Source organism: Ptiloglossa arizonensis, chromosome 13, assembly GCF_051014685.1.
Source record: "Ptiloglossa arizonensis isolate GNS036 chromosome 13, iyPtiAriz1_principal, whole genome shotgun sequence".
Lineage (NCBI taxonomy): Eukaryota > Metazoa > Arthropoda > Insecta > Hymenoptera > Colletidae > Ptiloglossa > Ptiloglossa arizonensis.
In genome coordinates, this window is record NC_135060.1 from 4,303,730 (window position 1) to 4,320,530 (window position 16,801).

The 16,801-nt window shown below is 36.2% G+C and overlaps 1 protein-coding gene across 1 annotated transcript; it reads left to right on the plus strand.

Annotated features, from left to right (window-relative positions):
- The first annotated feature begins 1,726 nt into the window (after positions 1 to 1,726).
- LOC143154155 (uncharacterized) lies at positions 1,727 to 15,303 on the plus strand. Its single transcript, XM_076326032.1, has 3 exons — positions 1,727 to 2,038; positions 6,559 to 6,738; positions 15,125 to 15,303. Exons 1-3 carry the CDS (start codon positions 1,945 to 1,947, stop codon positions 15,301 to 15,303), a joined length of 453 nt encoding a protein of 150 aa, XP_076182147.1. The 5' UTR covers positions 1,727 to 1,944.
- The last annotated feature ends 1,498 nt before the right edge of the window (positions 15,304 to 16,801 follow it).

The window sequence follows — 16,801 nt, forward strand, 5'->3', positions numbered from 1 at the left end:
TGTTACTTAAGATGTTTCTTGTTGCTTTGTAATCACGAGATGTCTATTCGAAATGTTCATTTCTGCTGTGTTGCTTCTTGATTCCGCCTCACCTTTCTATTTGAATAAAAGTGTACTTTTTAAAGGGTATCTATCAACGTGTATCTTGTTGAAAATGTTTTATTTAATCACTTTAAGTTTATCTAGAATGTTTTATTTTATAATTTTATTTCCATTTAAAATACAAATAAATCGACTAACTAGATTACAATATTAAATTATAGATACATTTTTTTCTCTTAATTTTCATTTCCTGTTATATCGTTATGTATTATTATCTACTAGCTACACCAAGATTGTGAAAAAAAAAAAAAAAGAAAAGTTTCATTAATATAAGAGGATCTATTGTTTGACCAGTGCTGTTAATGAGTAATATCGATAATGAAGCTTGAAAGCGCTTTTAGCGAAATAAAATGTTGGAAATATGTCGCCCGAAATAGTGGAATTTTTTTTATTCGTAACTCGTGTACAAAGTAATTTTGTGTTATATATACAGTATGTTTTACATATTTGTTACGAGAGTATTAAATTTTACCGAACCCTTCGTTAAATAGAATAATTATATCGATGACATTATAATATTCATTGTGAGAGAGACCATCGTTAGATCCAGGATATTAATTTATCGAGTGTTGGCACGGTATAATGATATGTTTAATTATTATCCTGGTAGCGGACTCTAGTTATTTATTTTGAAGTGTAATCTCTCTCGTTTCAGGCCCGAAGAGATTAATAATTTTGCTGTAATTCTCTTCGTTCAATTACGACTTTTAATATCGTAGATTTTGGAAATTAATTTAAGTTGGAAAGTTTATAATTAAAATTTATTTATCCGCATTACCACGAGTGCCGTTATTAAACGTATATAGACAAAATGCGTATTAATCACTAGTTAGGCAATCCATATCTAAAATTAATGGGTCATAAATTATTCGCAATTCGATTTCTAAGAAAAACCACTAAAACTAATGAACGAATAACCATCGACGATCAACGATTCGGTGGGAATTAAAAGTATGAATTCACTGTCGATTAGCGACCAATTAATTAATCCCACCAATTAATTCCTATCAATCAAGTAAACGTATCTAGTAATTGGTAGTGTCAGGTGCAAAGTTAACAGGTTAATAGAATACATACAAAGAAACAAACAAGATCCTAATAAGCGTAGATCTATAAATTAATCGTTTTACAAACACTTCTACTCTTTAGTTCATGAACCGATAGATCTCCACACCGTTGCAAGTACAGAAATCATCTATCACTCGTTCGTACACCGATCACTCTGGAAAACAATCATTTACAGTGTAGTAGAACCTCGATGATTGCACGAGAATCTGGTTCATTGCGTTACGTTGATAAGTGGATGGGATTGATCACTGAACAACGTGTGGAGTTGAAAATTGAAGTAACGGGCAATAGTTAGATCACAGGTAATGGAGATATGCCCCACATTGAGGTTTCTTTTTATCGAATCGGCTACCTCGATAATTACACAAATCTGGTCGAATATCTGGAAAACGATTAACATTTCCAGCGTACATTTATCATTACCTTTCCCCTCCTTTCTGTGCAGTTTCGAAACAGTCTTTAGAACTGAGAAATAACCAACGTTCTATTATTCTACAGAGTCTGTGTATACTTTACAGAACTGAGGAAGGCCAAACCTCTTGAAGTACTTCAGTGCCAGCTGTTCAATTGGAGGTCCTTTGTGACCTGGGCATGGTCTTAAGGACGACGGCGGGGCGATGACGCTCTACCACCGTCCGCCGTCATCGTCAGGAGTCCCTCAGGACTCACCCAGCCTCCCTTATCGGATCCTAGTTTCTAATAACGATCGTTGCTGCTCCTGCTCATCGAGGAAGCCCGCAAAGACGAACGCGCCTGGTGCGTTCGCGAGGAGGCATGAAGGATCGACCTCATCGACCTTACCGAGACCACGGACAGGCAATGCCCTTGGAGGAGATTCAAGGATTATTACTTCCACCTTCCAGAATAGGTGAGATGTCTCTTTCGATAGTGTCAGATTCTATTTAGTATACAAAGCGTATCGTTCAATCTGTCATCTTTGATACACTGTTTTTTTGCTACTTGGTAAAACCTTCGTTGTGAAAATGATCCACTACCGAGCTGCTACATTGTTCGAACGTTTTATTATCCGAACGGGGCACGTTCTTGTAAAATATTCTTTTTTTTTTTTTTTTTTAGAAATATTCTCGTTTGACGATCGCAACAGGTCACGGTACTCCCTTAGGTTGTGACAATTTCTGTCTCTTAGGTTGTCACAGAGTCGTTTTAATAGTGACATACTGTATCTTACTCTCGTGTATACAAGGTCGAGCGAACCGGAGGAATAACGGAACAAATTTTGCCTACTTGTCTTTCAGGTTGTCATAGCCCGGTTCCAATATACTGAGATATACTTGTTTGTATTTACAGAATTGGAAACACGTCTTGTTAATTACAGAAATGAAACATAAGATACTATTAAAATTGTAAAATAGTTAGAATAAAATCTTTTCGCGAAATTAACAAGAATATGTGGTATCGAAAGAGCATTACTATCCTTGTATTTAAATGTATTTATTAAAGGTCATTGAAGCATCGATGCTATTAGAAGAAGAGGTTGGATTATTTGTTTGAGAAACACAACCAATGTAGGTGTGTATGTTGATTGTTAAGAAAATATCCGAAAGTTCTGTTAACCTCGAGTCTTCCTATTAGCTCAAATAACATAGATTTTAATGTACATAGGTTATTAACATCGGCATTGATTGGGGTATGTTTTCTTAGTCAAATTGTTTTTAGAGCCTTGATAAATGAACGCGTTGTTGTCGTTTCCACTGCAAACGTTCTCCGAGTGAAGAATTTTTTATTGTGTCGTGTCGAGCTTAAGGGGTCACTTTTTACCGCTTCAAATTTTACCGTATATAAAATAAAACGAAATATAAAGTAGAACAAAAATGAAATAATGTAAAGCAGTAAAAATAAATATACATTAAGATAGAAAGGCGAGGTCAGTTCTTACGTTGCTGTTAACCTAATCGTCGAAATGTCTGAAATGCTGCTAGGACTCGATAGGGATCTGTCCTTACCCGAAACATTTTTTTATGAATTGAAGTGGAACATTCTGTACAGTAATTTTATCAATATTAATATTACAATATTAATAAGTATACGTTACATTAATATAATAATATTAATGTTTATTACATTTTACAAAAATGTCAGTCGGAATTAGCTTGTATCGGATCAGTATCGAAACAATGTTGGAAAAGACGTTACACCTTTATCGTAAAGTGAATATACATAATTCTATTTCTTCCTTTTTTTTTTTTACATAAAATACGTCGTTAATTGCAATACACGTACCTATTTATCTGACCGTTACATATGTATATCGTGGAAATGAAATTATTTTACTGCTCGTATACTATATCGTATGAAATGTATCGCGTATGTCTACGATACGTTAACGACAATTCTTTTTATTCGAAGCATATCGAACTGTTCGAATTTTCATGGGGATCGATGTGAACCGGCAGAATGAAGTGCACAGTGCAGATATATAATTTCGTGTTCACCAGTTACGAGGAGTACTCGAGTCGTAAAATTTTACTGTCCTCTTTTATTACAGCAACAATACACATAAAGAGTGGCCATTCGTGTCATACAGCATTCTTGCATTCTGATATTAAATTATACGTTGGGCGATAAGAATACAGAGTATATTACGTGATTTCTGATTAGGCCGGTACAGGGATATTTTGACGAAATCTGAAATAAAATATTCTTGAAGACCTAATCGCGTGTATTTCGTCACGCGGAAACACGATTATACTCATGAATAAAAAAATGAATTCGATGGTCTTTGATAAAAAAAAAAATAAAATAAAACAAAACAAAAAAGTTCCATTTGAATTTTTATGTTCCTTCGCATTAAACAATACCATTTTTAAATTAAATTTCGACTGATTTTTCAACGGTCGATCCCTTTGTTCATTCTTTTTTAATTTGAACGAAAAAACATTTGAATTTCAAAAACATTTGAAATTTCAAATATTCCGCAAGCGTAGATTACCCTATTAATGGAACCATTTCGTTCGTTTTGGTAAAGAAGAGATTCTAGGGCTGAAAGTACACCCTAAAGGAAGTACAAAGTTTACACATTGTCGTAAATATTTTTAATATTATACGAGATATGAAAGAAAAAGTTAAATTAAAAATTCCTCCAGGGTCGTTTGAACTATATTTACGGAATGTTTCAAATTTTTCGGAATTTTCGGGTTGTTGAACGATCCTTGTTAGTCATACAAATTGGTTCATTCACCGTGAACGCTCGTCATTTGTTTAATGTATTCTGGTGCGTGAAACGATCGATTTATCTAACAGAAGGAAATCGTTTTACAATGGTGGTCTCGTTAACGGCACAGTTGTCTATCTGTGTTCGTACGAAGTGTAAGAATACCTAATTTAGGTTATGTAACTCGGCCGTACCCCGTGTACAGTTGACTGTATCAGATTCGACCTACTACAAACTAATTGACGCGCACAGTGAAATTGATTTGGTCCTGACCGGGTAATATCCAATTTACCATGGATCTCGACAAGCTTTCAGCGGAGTCCAATTTAGTTCACTATCGTTCGGTTAAGTTCAAATCGGGCCTTTCGAGTTTAGACAGATTTAATTATTTGTCACGCGTTTTAACGAGTCTCGGCCAGATTCATTTAATATTTCGTCAATTTGAATCCTACGCAGTCAGAGTACGTCGTTACGGATTAAACAAAATTAAGATTAGGTTCAATCGAATAGAAAGTGTGGTACAAATTTATACGCCTTAACGCAGACTCAACCGAACGTTGATAAAACGAAGCAATCAGAAACAAAGTAGGGGTAAGTTATCAAGAATCTGAATTATTCGAACGAATTTTAATAATCCTTCTCGTGCATTGACTGGTCCAATTTTGACCGAAGTGAATATTCATTCGTCAATGTGAGTGTCATTGAAATATGGTCGATTGTTTTGGATACGGCTCGGTTGCTACAACGTGCAAATTTGTTCATATAATTGACTGCATATTGAGCTACGGTAATTGTACCTTTTCCCCAAATGTACCAACGCGAGTCCTCGAACAAAAGGAGGTCCCGATGTATTGCGAATATAATGCAAATTTTCGACTGTCATCTCATCTAACTTCAACACGTAACGTACGTTTACGTAATTTGAATGATTGAATTAGGCTACTCTGGTAGAGTCGTTAATATAACTTGTGTATGGGTACGTTTTCAGTTAAAGTCTAATAAGATTGAGTAAATATTTCTGAACGAAATGGCTGTGATAATCTTGCTAGCAGGTGCAAACTTGGCTTCCACGCGATTCCTCTAAAAGCGTTAGTAATATATATAGAACGTTAGTGGACTTAGGGTTATACGTGAATAAAGGTGAACAGTTACACAAGTTTAAGAGCATTAAAGTTACTCATCAGTTTGTGAGGCATTATCAGGATGACTTATAGTTTTAGCTATTCGTTGATGTTCTTGTATGGTATTATACGATCGCTTTTTTCCTTAAATATTTCCGTCGGGATTGTTATCACGAGTATTTCAAAATTGGAAGTAAATTAGAAATATGACACAAACATTAAGGTTTAAATGTATTTAACTTCGGCTCGGGTTACTCGAGGCTCGGTAAAACGGAGGTTAATTACCACTTAGCGACGTTCCCCAGGAACCCATTGCCTGTCAGTGCGTTATTAATCCGATTTCTTCGAATAATTATAATTAATTACATAAAGTGAGGAAAAAGTTTGCGAGATTTTAAACGATTCAATTGACGTTGCAAGTAACTCTGTTACAGGCGAAACTTGAATAATTTTACGCTACGGTTAATTTTCTGATAATTTAAATAAAGCTTAATTATATGAAAATATAATCATTTATTTCTATGGAAAAAAAAACGTGCCACCAAACCGTACTAAATTACCACGAAATTAGACATGATCAATTTCAATGTTGCAAACATTGTTTCTTAAAATTTTGCTCCAATCGACAAATTTACAAGAAGCGGTGTTAATCAGCTTTTTCTTTGTATCCACGAGGATCAATTATCACCCATGAACAATTTCTCCTCTGTAGTATAACTTCTGCTGGATAAATTTCTCTGTAACTGTTACAGCATCGTATACAATTAAGGTGTTAACAATTACTGGACCACCCCGTGGGTATGCGACGTGTCGTAATATTTATTAATGTTTCTATCCTCGAACGAGCCGGTAATCACCAATTCTAAACAACAGTGGCGCCTAATTCGAAGTTCGAATTTCCTGGGAAACTATCCGGCCCGTGATATTAAATGAACAACATTTTTCTTTTTTAGCGGGGGCAATTAAAACGGATTATTTTCATTGGAGGTCGTAAATACTAATCTCTCTAGGAATTAACAGTAACGTTGCCGCGCGGCCTTCGGGGGCGTATTTTTGGTGACGGAAGCTGATTGTGGTTTGTCTGTTTTACGATAGGTAACCGGGGACCTCTGAATGTGACGATTGTACAGGTTGGGAAAGGAAACGGGGGCGGTGGAGATGGTGGAAGTGATTTACTGAGATTGGAACCACCGTCGGATTTAAGGCCAAGTCCATCGCCCTTATCCGACATCAGCGCCACGCTGCAGTCCGACAACAATGATGCCCTCGGCGGAGGTGAGCCATTCATGGTTATTGTTTCTCTCTTAATACACTTGTCCTAGATACGATGTTGCATGGTGATCATTTTACCTATAAGCGGGCGAGAAAATGAGACACGGTTGATAGATAATGGGTAGTTAATCGTGACCGCGTGTTTTTCAACTCGATGAATTTATTTTGGAACGCACGATACAGGGAACGTGTGACGTACGTGTACTCGTTGACACGGAGAATCGTCCGCCACAATTGCTTATGTAGATAAAATATAGTAGAAATGTTCTGTATTTATTAATGCGTAACGTAAAAATGCAGAATTTTGAAAGGTAAGAACGAGAACTCGACGTTTACAATTATATGCGTACACGAAAGAAATGTCGCAATAAGAATTATTGTTGCATAAAAATATATATTTAAAAAAAATATATATATATATATGTGTGGATGTGTGTAAATTTATTGTTAATCGACTTCTCCGAATTGTCAATGTATTTATTCTATATGTGTGTTCATTTTGAAAGTAATATCTATTCATTTGTTCTTTCTTTAGAATATGATATCGAATTTTCATTACTGGTTTATGGTATACATATTTAACGCTAGAACTACCTACGGTGAACGTATTTCTATTTATATCACACTACACACGTATCTTCGAAGTTAAACGGGGAAAGGACAAATTAATTTACGAGTACTATTAGTCGTCTCTTTCAATAATTGCCCATAAATATTGTAGGCAAACGTACAGTTAATAATTAAGTGATTTCAAATGGAAGTTTGAAATTCGACCCCTTTGATACTTCAAGTGTCGATTACCTTTAAATCCGTACTTTATCCAATTTTTGCAATTTCGCGTACGAATCTTTAGTTTTTATCATCTCTATTATCTATACGATCTTCTTAAAAATAATATATTTCGTACGAAACTATTTTCAATCAAATCAAAGAGATATTTCAGATAGCGGTTCTTATTGACTCACCCTATATATAGAATCACCTACTTCTCGGTTACGCTACCTATTGCGGGACAACCTGCATCCATTCGTTATTGATATTTTACAAAATCTCGTATTTTACTGCATACTCAATTTTGAGACAGTGTACGTGAAATATTCTTACACCGATTTCAAAAGTGTCGTGTTTATGTATTGTACGATACATTTTACGAAGATTAAAGAACAAAATGGCAACAATGGGCAATTTTATTTTATCGTACCGTGCATTATTTTGTATCATCGATACGAACAATTTCTTTCTCGTCTTAGGAATACACAAATGTGTAAATTTCAATTCGATACAATGTAACAATTATTCCGAGATTTTCGTATAATCGTTCTTAAAGGGATTCTCTTTCACTGGTACGGACATTGCATAATTAAGAGTTAATTTACACCGACTCTATTGAGAGTTTCTGTTTCACATTTGAATGTGGAGTTCCCATCGTAACTCCAACAGAAGTGTACGGATTCGAACTTTTGGGACACACGTGCGCGTGTATGTGGCTTAAATATTGACGACCAGGGATCGGCTTACGTTCAGTTCGTAATGGAAGGGTAGATGACGTCATATCCTCTCAGCGGAAGCGTTTCAGGGGGTTAGGTCCTGGTTACAATTAGGTTTCTAGGCGACCGTGTAAGGAAAAATTCAGTAAAGGTTTACGTAAAGGATGGATGAAATCCTCTATGATAATATATGTATATTTAAATCATTGATATTGTTATCGCGCATCGGAATACATTGAGAATGAAATAAGGTTTGCCCCTGCGTTCCTAGATTAAGTTTGAATAAAAAAATAGTGGAGATCGATCGGTTATCTATTCCATGGATTCTGATTGTTGCTTTTTCTCGATCCTCTCGATAAACACGACACGTCGAAATAAAACAAAGTTTGTATTTCTAGGTTCGAATCTGTGTTAGGCTCCGTCAGGTAACGAAACAATAGTGAACTAACGAGTCTTCTATTCGATAATTGCGATCGTCGGTTCCTTGAATTTCCTTAATCAGCATACAACGTGTTAAAGTAAAAAGGAAACCTGTTTGTACCTCGAGCTCAAGAAGCAATCTCTAAAATATCCTCGTTAAGCAAGAAACAAATATTAGACGAGTATACTGTACAATTCGTGTACGTTCCCGACGAATTGTTCCTCGACGTACGTTGCGATTGTTTTAAGCGTTTGGATACGAAATTTGGCGCTGGTTTGAATGCAAACACTCGGTATATTTTCCGAGTAAAGTAAGTTCATTTAATTAAACGAATTTCCACCGTTCCTCGCTCGTTTCCAATCTCGGTGATTTACTCTCGTTCCGTCTAGCTCTCGTTTTCGCGAGCCAGAAACGAATCAGAGACGACGGTGAGAAGAACGAGCTCTCAACGAAGAGATCGAATCGCGAAGGCTGAAATCGAGCGTTTCGAAATACCTGTTATCCTCCCTTGTTGCCCCCGTCGTGTCATCTTGGCCCCTTGGGTCGTTGGATAAACGTTGACACCGGTTTATTCTGCCATTTCGCTCGAATATGAAATTCATTCAAGTTAAAGGAGAATAAAAAAAAAAAAAAAAGAAAAAGAAGAAGCGGAACTGCGCGAAATTATTTGATACGGGCTTTGAATGTCAGTAATTACGGATCTGCTCTCCGGATATTGGATTTGGTTGCACACGGTGAGCTTTAATTCCACCGTAGATTGTTTTCACCAGCTCGAAGTCCACGTGTATTTACTTGCCGATAATTGGATTACTTACGATCCGTGGTCTGCGTTGAGGTTAGTACGGCTTTTTCGCGGATACGGTTGACAGTTTCACGCGGAAGAATGGCGAATAAAAACGTGCATCGTTCCCGGCCGGTTGAATCGCGTTTGTCTCTTCGATGAATTCTGTTTCACGCGGACCGTGAGTTGTTTCCGTTTCGACGTATTGGACGTCTCTACCAGGCGTCGATCGAAGTCGTACCCGTGGAAATTAACGTGTCGTTTTTCCTCGTACGACGTTCTATTTTCCCGCCTTGTAACTCAGACTCGTATTATGTCTATTCGAATAAATTTCATTCTTAATTTCGCACGGGTCTACGTATCCGCGGTTTCGCGAACACGGTGAATGTCGTTCCCGTGGTTCACATCGGTGAATAGTTAGATCCGTTAAATAATAAACGACGTACGGTTCTGGATAGTTTACGATTGATCGGGAGTTTCCAATGTTTTGTCAATTCACGTCGAGATTATGCAGTACCAGTCGGTCGATAAGAGAATCTTTACGATCGAGTGTGCAAACGATGGAAATAATAACAGTACCGCCCGACACAGAAGATACTGTAAAAACTCCAGTATTCGGAATAAGAATGTAATACAGATAAGTATTCGATCGATTATTGTCGGTCTTTGGTCTACGAAGCGTAATAATTGATCTTTGATCTTCGATTTTACGTAGACGTAAGAATTGTTAAATATGGCTAGGAAATGGTAAAATTGAATGAAAAGTACGAGGAACAATATTTGTTTGTTCTACGTTGCACCTCGAAAATCATTTCAACGTTACATTATCCGAGAGATGATCGATCTTCCATTGGAATGCGATACCGTACTCTTTCCTTTCTTTTTTTATTTTATTTTATGGGCTTCTCGTATCAGCTTTGCGAGGCTTCGATATAGGATTCTGACTTCTCTGGTTTTCGTTTTCCATTTCCGGGCCTTGGTTAAATTATTAAGAAGACTCGGGCTGTTCAATTATTTACAACGCTCGTACAGTATTCATAAGTACACTTTCTTCTTTCTCGTATTCGATGCACTGTCTCTCGTATTTACCATCTAATATTTTCATTACGTTGACGTGCAAGCGTGTCGGACGAAATCTTCAAAATCGATTTCCTCGAGAACGACACGAGAAAAATTGTACAACGTATTTTTGATTTACCTTTATCCGTGAAATCATCGTCATTTCGATCGAACCACGAATTCCGTTCTATTTACAGTTCAATCGAACGAATCAGCGACGATGTCTACACGTTTCGACGCGTATTATATTATAGTAACCGAAGTAGAATACTGGAATCACCTTAATCTCCGAAATTGATATTTTACAGCATTGGTGCGGAGTTTAATATACAAAGTGTTTAATGGAAACGTAGTTGATAGATCGAAACTAATAGACACGTGCATGCATATGTATATTGGACAGCTAGAGAGAATGCTTCTCGATGGAATTCAAATTTAATGATCGAAATATTCGAGAAAGGTTATTTGGCTATTGGGTAGGATTTCGTATCGTACGAATTAATGACTGATAGCACTGCTATCGTGAAAATGTCATTTATGGACGAAAAGAACGAATTTCTCTCATATCGAGAACATCGATCAAAGGCATTCTTCGTGCTGCAGTATATATACGCAATTGACAAATTTTCAAACATATTTTTCTATCGTTCAATTGTATTGTACGTTCAACCCTTTTGATCGTACAATTGTTTTCGGAGCACCGTATTGAAGGTGTTTTAAAATACGTGGGTATAATTTCGGAGATAAATTCAACGTATTAAAATAAGAAAAAAAGTTTGTACAAACGTATGTCTCCGATACGACCTTGTTTTCTATTTACAGTCGTATTTGTCTTTCACTGATTCTTATAACAAACTGTACTATTTTCAAGCTCATTCGAATCGAAGTTGTCCACTTGGAACAATTTCTATGAATATAATCGAACATCGGGTATGATACAAAAGTCGTGATTCGAAAATAATCGATCGTATCGAACAAATGTTTATACGAACTGTTTCCTTTGTTTTAACGTGCCGAATTCGCTTCCAAAGTTGTATCCACGTATCTCGAAAGAGCATGCATTAATTCTAACTACGAATACGTTGAGCCATCGTCTTTTCAATAATTTATTTTTTTCGGAGTATTTTATTATAAGTAGCGAGGGGTGGAAAATATTAATGGCGACGGACGTAACTCGTGCTATCCTTCCAGGTTAGGAACTTTTTCAGCCAGGATGTTATAAATGAGCTCATTTCCCAGACAGAGCCTCGTCATATTTTTCTGCTTTAGTTCTGTTTCAGTTCCTCCTATTATACATTCTTCTTGTAACGTTCTTTCTCGAGGCCGAATATTCCTTCTATTTCGAAAGTCTCTCGATTCAAAAACATCGACGAATGCCAATATACTTGTTTCTTATTTTCGTGATCTTAGAGGCGCGTGAATTTATTCAAAAATTCGTAAATTGATTTTGTTGGCTGCGAATGTACTTTCAATTTGAACGTATTTTCAACTTTTTTGACAGTTAAACGTCGAAACGGTACATTCGCTTCGCGTTTTCGCGATCTTAGGGGCGCGTGAATTTATTCCAAAATTCGTAAATTGATTTTGTTGGCTGCGAATGTACTTTCAATTTGAACGTATTTTCAACTTTTTCAACAGTTAAACGTCAAAACGACACATTCGCGATCTTAGAGGCGCGTGAATTTATTCCAAAATTCGTAAATCGATTTTGTTGGCCGCAGATGTAGTTTCAATTCGAACGTATTTTCGATTCTTTTAACGGTTGAACGTCTATTGATCGGATCGTAAGAATATTGTAGGGTTTTCATTGTAAATTGCCCAACAATAGGTCGTTTCAGTTTATAACTCTAACCAGCTTCGATTCAATTTTGTTGAAAATTGCGCTTACACCGGTGTAACAAAACCGGTGTTCCGTCTCTCGAAAACGAGGGACTAAGCGGCAGACCGGTGCTTTCGTGCCTGGAAAACCCATGTACGTATATATTGTTCCGCAGTCACGACGTTTGCGAGGTACAACCCGAACGCGAATAGCATTTACCATGCACCGTTGCACAGTGGCACGAATCCCGAAAAATGTTATAAAAAATCCTCACGTTAACACACGACCGTTTTTGATTATAAAAGCGAATTATCGGTGGATTTATTGGATCGCAGGATTTTATTTCTCGGTTCAAATGTTTATTCGGGTGAAATCGAGTTCTCCGAACCGGGTGAATATTATTGAAAGTATTTAATAATATATTCAATGAAATTTTGAAACGAAAAGAAATTAAGCATCGGGAGTAATAGTTTCGTTAATTGTATCAATACCATCGGACACTGTGAATCGTTTCAAAATGATAAATAAGTGAATATATAAATAAGATGAAATCCATTCTTGTTCAATTGACGTTGCGTTCAATAATTGCTTCTAACTTTGAAACAGAGCGTTTATAGCCGACCTTGGTGCATAATTGATGTTTCCTTTTTTTTTTTTCAAAGGAATATATTCTCGCAGTCTGACGGTGAAAAAATAGAATACTCTGTATAAATGGATTTATTTGTATTGTATAAATTCTATGTTTATGTACAAACCTTTCGATACTTTGCTCGGTTTTTTAAATATTTTGGAAAATACAATAATCGAAAAGGTAGCTTTGTAGAGCTTGGTTTATATTCTCGTAAACGTTTAGATTGCAATTTTGGCCCTCTTCTCGTTACGCTAATGAGAAAGGAGTATCAAAACATAAGACCAAATGTCGTCATCGATTGAAGCGATCGATTAATAAAACACGAACTTTTTTTAAAATTATCTACAATAGGTCAAGAACATAATCAATGCGAAGTTGTATCAATGTAAAAGTTTCGCATGATTAAAAATGAGGATTCTTGCCTGAAACGAGGAAATTGCGATTAATTCAAGTAAATAGCGAGTAGATATAAATTTCGTAGAAAAGTGTCGATAAGCAATTATAATGGAAGAATGTTACAATACAATATTTTCAGATTTCTACGACAAAATTCGAAAGTTTTGTGTTTTCCGCACTTTTCATACCGAACAGTTAGAGATCACTGTGCATTGGTGCTTCTCGATTTGCGAAACAATATTTACAACCATGAATCACCAATCTTGGCCCATTTAACTGTCTCTTCGATCAGCGTTCAATAACTTCTTACATATGTTTCGTCCTGGACGAAACATTGTTTTCCTTGTACATCCTGCCTTCCATCGTACGTTTTCAACAAACACATTCGTTCTATCGGTAATTGAATTAATCATCCAATATTAAATTAGTGGGCGATAGTCCGAGTAAACGTGAACCATGACGGTCAATCATAGCCCTTACAACCCCAAGAGGATTTAACCCCTGGATGATCACGCGATTTTTTTTCCACGTGGGGTTAATAATTGACCCTAACGGAAAAAAGTTACGCGTTCGAAGTTTTTTTTTGACAAATATTAATGTTAGTGTGTCCATTAGTTCCAGGTCTGTTCATATCGTGACAAAAATGATGGATCGGTCAATGACGTTAATTAGCAAAAATTATATAACTTTTTCTATGTTTCGCGAATAATTAATCGAAAGCGTGAGAAATTGTGTCAGAGTCTTTCGAACGCGATATTATTTAACAAGGTTCAATTTCTTATCAATAATATTTGTATCCTTTATTACGAATTGAAAATTTTCTTCCATTGGAAAATTGAAGAGATTGAATCGTAAAATCGGTGAAACTTTAATTTTTCGACACATTTCCTTCCATCGTGCTATATTTCGTATACTTGCGATTATTTCCGAATATATACATATTTTACTAAGAAATGATATTCATTCACGAGTTTCGCCCCGCTATCTCAAGATTCGAACTAGAGTTTCTGTTTCATATCATATTCAATGAGCTCGTAGCTCGTACAGTTCCATTTAATTTGAAATTCCAAATTAGTTTACGGTTGCGATCGGAATTAATTCTTCTTCCGGGAGACAACAGCAGTCGTGAAAGTTTTCAAACTTCGAGATTCTGGCGAGAGGTGTTTGTGTATGCATCATCGCGATGCTGTTTCAGAATGTTAGAATTGTGAAAAATTGTTCGCGAATATCGGATTTATTTGTAAACGTGCACCGTATGTTGTGTTTCATTATGTTATTCTAATTTTCCAAGGATTGGTAAAGTTTTAAGTTAATGTAACGATGAACCGCTTAAAACTGGACAATCAATACCGACAGTTCGAAAACTCGTCAATTTTATAAATCTTCCAAAAGACATTTTGGCATCTCGTTGTTTAGCATTGGAAGTCAATAGAATAAACGTTGCGAATGTATTGTTACACGTTGGTTTTATTCATCTTTTGTTCGAATAAAATTCTACCCATTTTTGATCTATCGGTTCGAAAGTAACAACGAATTCATCGAACGTTGAGAAATTGGTTAAACTATTTTTCTATACGCTATTGTTTCAATTTGATCAATAATTTACTGTCCGTTATAAATTCGTTACGATTGTTCTCGATGTATCTGGAATCGTCCTGTTCCCGTAGCTGCCCGTCATTTTATCATATCGTTCGATAGAGTTCCTCGCGTCACTCCAAGATCGAAGATTTTTAAATTTCCGATTCGTCGGTACCTATCGGGTGTTCAAGTTGACCCGAGGTTTACGTATCTCCAGGTGTCGATCCAAGATTGCTGTTGGGTGCCAGCACCGGTGGTGATCGTAACACGTGGGAGGGTCGTTACCACGTAAAGGAACATCGGCGTGCTGGAAAAGCGACCTTCCAGGGTCAAGTTTACAACTTCCTGGAGCGTCCCACCGGCTGGAAGTGCTTGCTATACCACTTCTCTGTGTGAGTACTCAGAAATGTTTCTATATCTAGCGACGCGTTCTGACGCTTTCGCCGCGCTGTAACGTTATCTATTTTATTCTCACCGGCCGAGGCCGACGATATTGAATATATTTGAATTTTTGTATGGTCAAGTAGACTCGCGTAGAACTATAGACAGAGGCTTTGCCAGCTTGGAATACGAAAACGCTGGACAATTATTTTTAGGATGCTTTATGCAGCTTCCGTATCGCGCCTTTGTAACCTGTAGTAATAACAGTGCAATATTCGTGAATTAACATCCGATGCAACGATGCCGGTAAAATTTGATCTGTTACACGGAAATTTCGAGATGAACTTTTTACGATACTATACATACGTTGATTCGTTCCGGAGGCAATTTATCGATCAAATTTTATGACTGTTAGATAAAAATTATAATAGTTTCTATGATATTACACGTGTATCAAGACTCGTATTTTTTTTAGTCAAATTATTGTATTGAAAACGATCTAAAGTGAGATCGAAAACGTTCGATATAATAATTTGACCAACAGAAATATGTGTCCATGTACTTTCTCTTATTGTAATTTGAAATTCTTTACGATACAGATTGACAATTAATCAATTGTACTATAAAGAGCACCTAGACCAAGGTCGAAAAGGTTCGTTCTTTGATGCAATGTTTGATTCGACTAGAAGAAATATGAGTCGATGAATGAAACATGTCACTCAATGTAAAGATTCCCCCTTATCGATTAACACTAAAATATTCATAACGGAAGACATTGAAGTATATTCGCGAACAATTGATTACCTTATTTTAAGCAGTTTCGTTTGGATGCTGTCTTCGTTGTCGATAAATCAAACCCGAATTAACGAGGTACCTGTTCCGCTTCCGTATATTGTCTTTCGAGAATGCCGCCGCATCAATCTTTATTGTCAGTTAATAAATATCTGAAAGATGGTGTTTTCGAAAGATTGATGGCGCGAATGAAAAGCTTCTTCGGCGGTTGTAACGCGACAGACATGAATTATCCGGTAGTTCGTTCGTATCAATATGCAGCCGTTAAAAATGTAACGAACGAGATTGAATTCAGGGAAAACAAATGATTCAGGCGAAGCACAGTGAAGCACAGAAAATTCGTTTCAAATTTACACGTTTGTCGATCTCTTCTTGTTATTTTCACGTGGAACGTATACGTATAGCGATGCAAAGAGTACAATGCAAAAGAGAGTAATCACTTTGCACGGAGATAAATAACAAACGTAGGAAATCATTCGATTTAAAATGGAAAATGTATTGAGAATATTTATTACGATTAATTTTTATAATAAAAGCTACATTTTAGACTATTCTCTTAATAAAATTCGTATGTAGTATAATTTATTTAAGATATTTAAAAAGTTTCAAATTTTCTGAACACTATTCGAATAATTTTATTTTTATTGACAGTAGAGAGGCGCTCGTATTTTAAGTGAATATATAGTAGGTACGTTTAGACTTTTAGTATCGATCAACGTGT

Coding starts and splice junctions, on each gene's coding strand:
- LOC143154155 (XM_076326032.1), top strand. CDS start 1,945: ATGAAGGATCGACCTCATCGACCTTACCGAGACCACGGACAGGCAATG. Junction 2,039..6,558: donor ACTTCCACCTTCCAGAATAG/GTGAGATGTCTC, acceptor GTTTTACGATAG/GTAACCGGGGACCTCTGAAT. Junction 6,739..15,124: donor CAATGATGCCCTCGGCGGAG/GTGAGCCATTCA, acceptor ACGTATCTCCAG/GTGTCGATCCAAGATTGCTG.